This window comes from Octopus sinensis, linkage group LG2 (assembly GCF_006345805.1).
Source record: "Octopus sinensis linkage group LG2, ASM634580v1, whole genome shotgun sequence".
NCBI lineage: Eukaryota > Metazoa > Mollusca > Cephalopoda > Octopoda > Octopodidae > Octopus > Octopus sinensis.
The window spans coordinates 139,534,708-139,544,860 of record NC_042998.1 but is presented as its reverse complement, the minus strand read 5'-3'; the positions used below and the strand labels follow the sequence as shown (position 1 = coordinate 139,544,860).

Sequence of the window (10,153 nt, the reverse complement as noted above, 5' to 3'; positions counted from 1 at the left end):
CAAACAACGGAAATAACACTTCTTCACTCTCAGATATAAATGCGCACACAACACACACACACGCACACACACACAACACACCACATACACACATATTTCTCTCTGCCTCACTTCCTCCTCAACCACTACTACGAAACTATAAAAAGGTTCAAACTACCACAACTGATTTGATTTGAAAACCCACTAGAATGGGAGCAAGCGCTAATCCGAATGATATGATATATATGTAAAAAATGTAATATATAAATAATATCTACAAATATGAACCATATGATCTGATTACCTCAATTTGTCTAATATATATATATATATATATACACACACACATAACATATTCGTGTGTGCCTGTGTATTTATATATGGTATTGTGTGTGTGTAAGGTAAATGAAGATGTCTATGTACAAGTATTTATAAGTGTGAATATATTCTTCACAATATATGAAGATGTCTGTGTGTTGGGTATCCCTCACGTATATCTTTGTTTCACATTAAATAGTAATGTGCATGTGTGTGCTGGTGAGCCTGCCTGTGTATATGTGTGCGTACAAGCATATGTCTGAGCTTCTGTGTGTGTATAATGGGACTAAATGTCAGAAATAATATAAAATATAACCGGATGATAACAGAACTGTCGACAAAGAGACATTGGAACGCTTGATTTGAAAACCACGGGTGACCTTTACACTATATCTCTATCTACAGTAGAGACACCACACACAAGCTAGTTGCCACAATAAACACTGCCGGAAACAGAATCATGGAGGTCAACTCAATCCCTAACCCTAACCAACAGCAAGCCATGGAGCACCTATGGGAGATTATTCCCACAAGAATGACTGAATACATTAGGAGGGAACTAAGAGGAGAAGGAGAGAATGAAGAATTGTTGATGATGATGATAATAATGATGATGATGTAATTGTAAAGGTTGACTAGGTATTTCTGAGAGCAACAATGTCTTTTATCTGTTGGTCAAGTTCAGCTATTATCTTGTCCTGAGATGTGTAGACCCCAGTCCGAAGAAGAATATCTCTCTCTTCAATAAGTCTGGCTACATGCTCATCCAGACTGGCATTGCTAGGGTTGTGGTAAGAGTGAGGGTTCTGACCCATCTGGTTCTTGATCACCTGAGATGAATGTTGCTGATTTAATAAATGCTGCTGCTGTTGTTGCTGCTGCTGCTGCTGTGGCTGCTGTTGTTTTTGTTCTTCAGCCAAACGTATTCTGAAAATAGAAAACATCTTATAAATTACAAATTTAATTTGATAACAAAAAGATTTTTCATTTCATTTTCATATTTGCTCTCTTTTCTCTTTTACTTGTTTCAATCATTTGACTGCAGCCATGCTGGAGCACCGCCTTTAGTCAAGCAAATCAACCCTAGGATTTACTCTTTGGAAGCTTAGTACTTATTCTATCAGTCTCTTAGGCCGAACTGCTAAGTTACAGGGATGTAAACACACCACCATTGGTTGTCAAGCAATATTGGGGGGACAAACACATACACACAAACATATACACACATACATACATATATATATATATATATACATATATACGACGGGCTTCTTTCAGTTTCTGTCTACCAAATCCACTCACAAGGCTTTGGTCGGCCCGAGGCTATAGTAGAAGACACTTGCCCAAAGTGCCATGCAGTGGGAATGAACCCAGAACCATGTGGTTGGTAAGCAAGCTACTTACCACACAGCCACACGCATGTTGGCACACGCATGTTACCACACAGCCACACGCATGTTGGCACATGTTATACTATACATTGGGAGGGTTATCATACCAACAACAAACAGATCTGATGTAGTAGGGTATGTCATTGATGAGGTCATGAATGACAATGAAAAAACTGTGACAAACCTAGCTGATTGACTGATGATTAACCAAATGAATAATCAAACAGTTGATTAGTTAATTAGTAAAATGATTAACCAATTGACTAATAATGGTTTCAAATTTTGGCACAAGGCCAGCAATTACGGGGGAAGGTCCAAGTCAATTATATAGACCCCAGTGTTCAACTTGTACTTATTTAAACAACCCCTAAAGGATAAAAGGCAAAGTCGACCCTGCCAATTGACTAATAATAATAAATGTGTTTATTATTGGCATGATGACCAAGAAAGAAATCTGATGCTTTAATATTTGTCTCTTAGTTTTAAATTTGTAATTTTTTTACTCAACTTTTGTCAAAATATAAACTTACAGCTCAGCTACAATACCAGTGATTCATGGTGCGTTTTTATTTATGTTCATAGTAGCTTAGTGGTTAGGGTATTCAGCTCATGATTGTAAGTTCAATTCCTGACAGCGCACAGTGTCCTTGAGCAAGATACTATATTTCACAGGGTTGCAGCCCACTCAGCTGGCAAAAATGACTAATGCATATTTTTCAAAGGGCCAGCCTAATCACATCCAGTGTCATGCTGAATCTCCCTTTAGAACTATGTTAAGGGTACATATGTCTGTGGAATGCTCAACCACTTGCATACTAATTTCACAATTGGGCTGTTCTGTTGACTGGATTGACTGGAACCCTTGTTGTCATATACATTGGGATTTTAGCCATTTCAATAAATGATTTTAAGCACACACACACCTCACATGCCTTTTCTGGAATTGAACTTGTGACCTTACAATCAGCTGAGTACCCTAACCATTAAGCTACTATGAACATAAATAAAAACACACCACAAATCACTGGTATCGTATCTGAGCTGTAAGTTTATATTTTGACAAAAGTACATTGTCAATAATTCTTATTCTCATACAGAAAAGGCATGTGAGGTGTGTGCGTGTGTGTGCTAAAATGTGTAAAATGAGATTCCTTCTTGTTCCAATTGTGTATTTAAAAAATATGATCACTGTAGAACAGAAAGCAAAAACAAAAGAAGTTTTTCCTTCTAAAGCTAAGGGACAGTATTAAAACATCAGATTTCTTTCTCCAACACCTCACAAACTTAACTTCACTGTATTAAGATCTAGGTTCGTAACATTAGCTGGGCCCAGAATTTCTAGTAAATGATTCGTGGATTTATTTTAAATTGGTAAATTGTCTTGCTGGACATGCTATAAAGATTCAAAAACATGTTTCGCACTGCATTTTGTCAAGATCGCCTGTAGTTCTATGATATAAATTTCCCTTTTCAAAGAGACCTAAATTAAATCCTTCCATCAAACTTTCATGTTACATTATGCTTAAAACATGTGTTTAATAGTGCACCAGACTCCAGTCTGATTTGGCATGGTTTCTACAGCTGGATGCTCTTCCTAACACCAAGCACTTTACAGAGTGTGCTGGGTGCTTTTACATGGCACTGCACAGGCACGTTTACGTGGCACCACATGGACACTTTTATTGGCACCACACATGCACTTTTACGTGTCATCACATGGGCATTTTTACGCAGTACTGCCATGAGTGCTTAAGACCACCATAAGGATCAGTTTTCACACTCCTGCTGCAGAGCATAAGTTTTTTTGAGTACAGCAAGGAAACCTAGGACATTTACCCCATCCCCCCCATGGACAATAACCCCCAAAGACAATTACCCCTGAGGACAACAGATGATGATCTAAAACTTCTTAATATATTAGAGAGGAGTAATTAACCAAGGAGGGTAATTGTCCTAGGGAACTGTCCTATGGCGGGGAGTAATTGTCTTGATATGACAGCAAGGTACCAGGCACCTCAGTTCTTTGTCATCTCACCTAAAAGGTTCGGTGTCTTGAGGTCGTTCTTCAGTACTTCGTATTATTTTAAAAATTAATTGAAACAAAAGCAATGTTTCAAAAAAATCATGGTAACAAAAGGGTTAAAGTGATCTAAATTAAAACCATCTATCAAACTTTCATGTTAATTTATGCTCCAAACACCACTTACTCTGTGGAGTGGCTGATATTTGGAAGGACATTTGGCTATAGAAACCAAGCCAAAACAGACTGGAACCTGGTGCAGCTCTCCAGCTTTCCATCTCCAGTCAAACCGTCCAACCCATGCCAGCATTGAAAATGGACCTTGAATGATGATGATGGTTTTACTAGATTATTTATTATTTACAAAATTAATTGAAATGAAGGCAGAGTATTTCACTAAAAACATGGTAACAAAAGGTTAACTCCAGTAAATGTTTCATATCGCTTTGCTTCAACAAAGGTTCCTACGACATCTTTGCAGTGATATTCATTCAGCTTCTCTCCAGAATGGTTTCAAATAGTTTCAACCAAGAAGCTTTCAAAGCAATTCACATTTCATAAAACCTTGTTAAAACAAAATGAGATTAAAGTAACACTTAATTGCAATTCAGCTGATATTACTAATTTACATACAGGTGCAATCATGGCTGTATGTAAATGAAGTTTGCTTCCCGACTGTGGTCTCGAGTTCAGTTCCACTGTGTGGCACCTTGGACAAGTGTCTTCTACTATACCTCCTACTCAACCAAAGCCTTGTGAGTGGATTTGGTAGACAGAAACTGAAAGAAGCCTACTATATATATATGGGGTGTGCACATGCACATGTTATTGTCTCTTGCCTTGATTTTGCATGACAGTTGTAATTAAGCATCACTGTCAAGCAAGCAGTATCCTTCGTTTCCAGTCTTCTTTGAAAGCATGTCTGGCATGGGGAAATATTACCTTACTTGGAAAAAGGTGAGGGTTGGCAACAGGAAGAGCATCAAGCTGTAGAAAATCTGCCTCAACAAATTCCATCTGAACTATGCAAACATGGAAAAGTAGACTACGATGATGATGATAATAATAATAATAATACAAGCAATAAAACTACTAACTTATTCAACTCATTCTTGATCACTTCTAATTCTAGTTTGTCACTCTTTATGCTCTCTTTCTCCTCGTTAGCCAAATATCGTAACTTTATTTGCTCCAGTTCATCTTGCTGTTTTTTAAGCTGGGCTTTGGCAGTGACTTGCTCACGATGCTTGAGGCGGGCAACTTCTTTTAATGCACGTCCCCACTGCTGCTTATAGTGGATTTTTGATTTCAGTGCATTATCAAGTTTTTTCTCCAACTCCACCTGCAAAAGTAAACATATTTAAATAGTTTAAAAGATGAAATATAATAACTAAGTGGTTAAAGTAATTACACTACCAGTCATATAATCTTGAGTTCAAAATCTTACTATTATTGTTGTTATAACAAAGTATACAGTTCTGCTTGCTTCAGTTTTCTAACCTGATAACAGGTCCAATGCTTACTTCACAACTAATAAAGAATAGAGAGAATATCCTAAAGTATAACATTTGCTTCAACAATATTGAAGGTTATTAAGAACTATCCCACCAATGAGTGACAGTAAGTTCTGAACAGACAAAGTCTGCAGTGCAAATATATTTCTCCAGTGAGCCAGTTCACTTCATTTACTCTTCACACCTGCAATTTCCAACTGTTGCCAGAAGCCTAGAAATAGGCTCCACCCATTAAGACTACAACAACAGCAACAGCAGCAGCAGCAACATCGTCATCATCATTTAATACTCACTATGTTTGCATGGCTCAGACAGAATTCACTGAGGTAAATATTCTACAGCTGGATGCCCTTCTTGTTGCCAACCCTTACCTGTTTCCAGGTAAGGTAATATTTCCCCATAGCCAGATGTGCTTTCATGAAAGGTTGGAAATGAAGGACACCTCCAGCATGACAGTGATGCTTATTCACAACTTTCATGTGATGTCAAGACATGGCAACACAAACACACACACACACATCTCCATGCACACTCATACACATGTACATTCATACATGCACACACAAAACATTTTCCTCTTAGTTCCTGTCTACCAAATCCATTCACAAGGCTTTGGTCAACCAAGAATATAGTAGACGATTGTTGCTCAATGTGCCACTCCATGAAACTGAATCCAAAACCATATGGTTGAGGAGCAAATTTCTTAACCACAGAGCCATAATTGCTTCAGTATATTGCACAAAGATAACACAGTTAACAGTGAAGAATTGTACAATTAGGACTCATAAAATATTCTAATCTAATTCATTTCACACATGCTAATTAAAAAAACTAAATGTAGGGTACAAATAAAATAAAAATTACATTCCGCAACAATGTAATACTGTTCATAAGCAATCACTACAAACTGCATTTTAATTGTGGCAATACTTACTTTTTCAACTGTTAAAATATTAATCTCGGATTGCAGACGGACCTCAGGTTTACTATTTTCTTGTTCTTTGAAAATGCTGAACTCTTTACTCAGTGCTGTATACCGCTTCTCAGCATCCAATAACTTTAAAAGTGAGAAAAAAATAAAACAGAGTGAGTCAACAACCTTTGGCTTACCTATTCATCACAAGAAAGTTTGAGTTAACCAAGTTGATGTGATATCAGCCTAAAAACTGAAGAACTGATAATTCATAGTTAACTAATAATCATCATCAGCCTTTAACATCTGTTGCATGGATAGGATGGTTTGACCAGAGCTGGCAAGCTGGAGAGCTGTACCATGTTCCAGTCTGGTCTGGCTTGGTTTCTACAGCTGGATGTCCTTCCTAATGCCAACTACTTTACAGCATGTAAAATGTGCTGTGTAAATGAAAAAAAAAATAGCTAACACAAGGAGATACAACTAAACCTTTAAGCAATTACCTGTAACTCCTGATTTTTCAGTGCTAAACTCAAGTATGACTATGTACAAAACAATCAGCAAATATATTCTAACTACACTCATCATCATTATCATTTTGAAGTCCACTTTTCCATGCTTATATGGGTTGGACAGAGTTTATTGTTGTTGTTACTGTTGTAGTCTTAGTGGGTGGAGCCACACAGTTTATTGTGCAGCCAGATGCCTTTGCTGTTGCCAGCCCTCACATGTTTGCAAACAAAGTAATATTTCTCTCTGGCCAGAAATGTTCTCACAAGATAATGGAAATAAATGACACTGCATGTATGCATACATGCATACACACACACATACATACATACATACATACAATAGGCTTCTTTCAGTTTCCATCAATTAAATCCACTCACAAGGCTTTGTTTGGCCAGGGAAAATAGAAGACAATACTTGCCCAAGGTGCCACAGAGTGGGGACCAAACCCCAAAACCATGTGGTTAGGAAGCAAACTTCATAACCACACAGGCACACCTGCACTTCTGAGTTCAAATTCTGCTGAAGTTAACTTTACCTTTAATCCTTTTAGGGATCAATAAAAAACACAACCAATCCTTGACAGTGGATTGGTCAAACTGTAAAAACATCAGAGCGGCTACCTTGTGGTATTTGTTCCAACACTTTGCATTTTGAATTCAAATCCCATTAAGGCCTACTCAAGTGCTAGATATAATTTGTCAACTGGTTTATCATCACAATTTGGCATTAAGGATGACTTGAGCAGAGACCAATCTGTTGCAAGCATCTACAAAAATCCACTCAGAAGGCTTTTGTTGGCCCAAAACTATGGTGATGATGGTGACAGTACTAGTATTTGTGATGGATATGATAATGTCAATGAAAACAGAAAACAATATCCTGAACAAAAAATGAAATACAAATATTCAAAAATATATCTTTACCTCCTGTTTGTATTTAGAGACCAATCCTTCATATTCTGATGTTTTCACTCTGAATAAAATGAAAGAATGAGAAATATTGGGTCATTCCATAAATAATGCATCTTTTTATACTTTTATTTTTCAAAATTAAGATAAACAAAGTTCTTCTTTAATCTAAAATATACTCTGCAGTTTCTACAATGCTCTTCCATTTATCTGGTAGACTTGCAAGGCCCCTCTTCCAAAATTCACTTGTCTGTGACAAAAAATACTCCTCCAGTACTGTTCTGACCTCATCTACAGAATTCATATTTCTACTGTCCAAATGATCTTGAAGACCTCAGAATAATTGATAATCAGATGGGGCAATGTCTGGCGAATATGGTGAGTGGGCATCGTTTCCCATTCAAATTGCTCCAGCCTTCAGAATGTCATCCTCACTGTATGTGGCCAAGCATTATCCTGATGGAAGAAACCTTTCGTCTTGAAACCAAAGATGGTTGTTTTTCTTCTAGTACTGACTTAAGCCACTCAAGCTGCTTGCAGTAGATCTCCTTTGTTGTCGTTTGGTTTGGGTTTAAAAGTTCAAAGTGGACTAAACCTTTCATATCCCTCCACACAGATAACACCTTATGTGGGTGAAGACTTTCTTTAGCCTGGGGTGCCAATGTTTCTCCTTTCCCTACCCACTATCTTCTATGCTTGACATTTTTATAGAGAACCCATTTCTTGTAAGCAGTTACTATTCAGCCCCAAAAAGGTTCATTCGTGGGACATGACAACAAAGAAGCTCACACATTCACTCTCTGCATGCGATTAGAAAAGTTTGTAAGGAGCCCATTGACCCAATTTGCTGACTTTCCCAATGGCACACAGGTGTCAATGAATGGTTGAATGACCAAATCCAAGTTTCTCTGCTAGTTCTTCAACAGTTACGATGGGATTTTGTTCCACCAAGGTTTGCAGGATGTTCTCATCAAGCTCTACAAATCTCCCAGGACGAGGCTCATCTTCTAGGTTGTAGTTGCCAGCTCAGAATTTCTAGAACCACTGTTGACACTGGCTTATGCTTATTGTCCAACCCCCATATACTGCATTAATATTCCATTGCATTGTTGCCTTTATTGAACTCATAAAGCAAAATATGCCGAATATTCCCTTTGTCACTTCCATAATAGCTTTGAAAAAATAACTGTTAAAATTGAACTGCACTCTTCAAAACTTGCACTAAGAAAAAGTACAAGGTAAAATTACTACCTGCTTTTATCGCAAGCTGATGCAAGAAGTTTATCCTGAACCCCTCTGACTTTTAGTTAATGTAATTTGAAAAAACCACATTATTTATGGAATGATCCAATATATGTAACAAATTATTTGCCAGGGTATGAAGAGCATATAAGGGATATACAGCCAGTATTTCCTCCTATGCCTAAAATTATGGTATTATGCTTATATAATATTTATTTCTGTGTTTCTTCAGATGGGTTTATCTTTTTCTACACAAGTCTATGTCTGAAAAACAGAGGTTTTGTATAAATTGTTGAATTGCAGCTGCCTCCAGCAGTCAAGTATCCATCACTGACAAGACCAAGCAAGGTCGAAATCACATGATCTGGGGTTCTTGGCATTGGAAATGACAGATTTATCTCTCCACTAGCAATATAAACAAAAGGGTATTTCACATCAAAAAGCCTATATGAGAGTTTCTCTTATGGTAATTACTGCAGTAAAGTTTGTTCAAATAGAACATCCACGTTTAAGTGGGGGATAAATTGTTAAAGCTGAAAGTGAATTATTTTTTAAATGTTAAAAGCAGTAAACAACCTTTCTAACTGGATGCGATGTTCACAGTCATCTTGGAGTCTTTGAGAAGCTTCTTTCATTTCAGCCAACTTACGTTCATGTTCTCGATTCTGATCATTTCGCAGCTGGACTACCTGAAGCATAAAATAGTAACATTTGAATTATTCACAACATATGTTTGGTGTGATTATACATGATGCCTGTGTACAGACATCTACACTACATGGCAATGAAACAGGAGCTGTGACTGCACATGATATGCAAAGGCTTCAAAGAAATGAAGCCACTATGCTCCACTGGATGTATAATGTCAGTGTGCATGTACAACAAAATGCACCCAATGGGTTCCTTTCTGTTTTTATCTATCAAATACACTTACAAGACTACAGTCAGTCCGAGGCTCTAGTAGGAAATACTCGCCCAAGGTGCCATGCAGTGGGTCTGAACCTGAAATCATGTGATTGGGAAGCAAACTTCTTAGCCACACAGCCAATCCTGTAGTTATTGAATACTTTCCAAAACTACCTCCTGGATATCACCAGTATCTTTTTGTTTTTTGGCCCTATGTGTATTTGTAGATTACAAACAAAAACATATACAAAAGGGAACAGATAAAGAGTGAAATATTGATGAATTTAACTGCTCACCTCTTTTTCTTTGGCAGTTAATTCTTGTTCTTTCTTAGCTAAATCTTTTAAGGCTTTCTGCAAAGTTTCTTCCAATTGGTTGTATTCTGAAAGCTACATAAAAACATTTTTTTCATATCAAAGAATATATTTATATTTTGCCAACACTAGTAT

At 37.2% G+C, this 10,153-nt stretch overlaps 1 protein-coding gene across 2 annotated transcripts in view; it reads right to left on the bottom strand.

Annotated features, from left to right (window-relative positions):
• Window positions 1-300: 300 nt before the first annotated feature.
• Window positions 301-10,153, bottom strand: part of LOC115232442 (centrosomal protein of 120 kDa-like) — a 29,800-nt gene continuing 19,947 nt past the window's right edge. For both annotated transcript variants that reach the window (XM_029802319.2, XM_029802320.2), the window contains exons 17-22: window positions 10,001-10,093; window positions 9,375-9,487; window positions 7,572-7,620; window positions 6,157-6,279; window positions 4,806-5,050; window positions 301-1,224 (exon numbers count right to left, since the gene is read on the bottom strand). In XM_029802319.2, coding sequence (XP_029658179.1) covers window positions 933-1,224; window positions 4,806-5,050; window positions 6,157-6,279; window positions 7,572-7,620; window positions 9,375-9,487; window positions 10,001-10,093 — 915 coding nt within the window. In that variant the 3' untranslated portion in view covers window positions 301-932. The remainder of the gene's footprint in view (window positions 1,225-4,805; window positions 5,051-6,156; window positions 6,280-7,571; window positions 7,621-9,374; window positions 9,488-10,000; window positions 10,094-10,153) is intronic.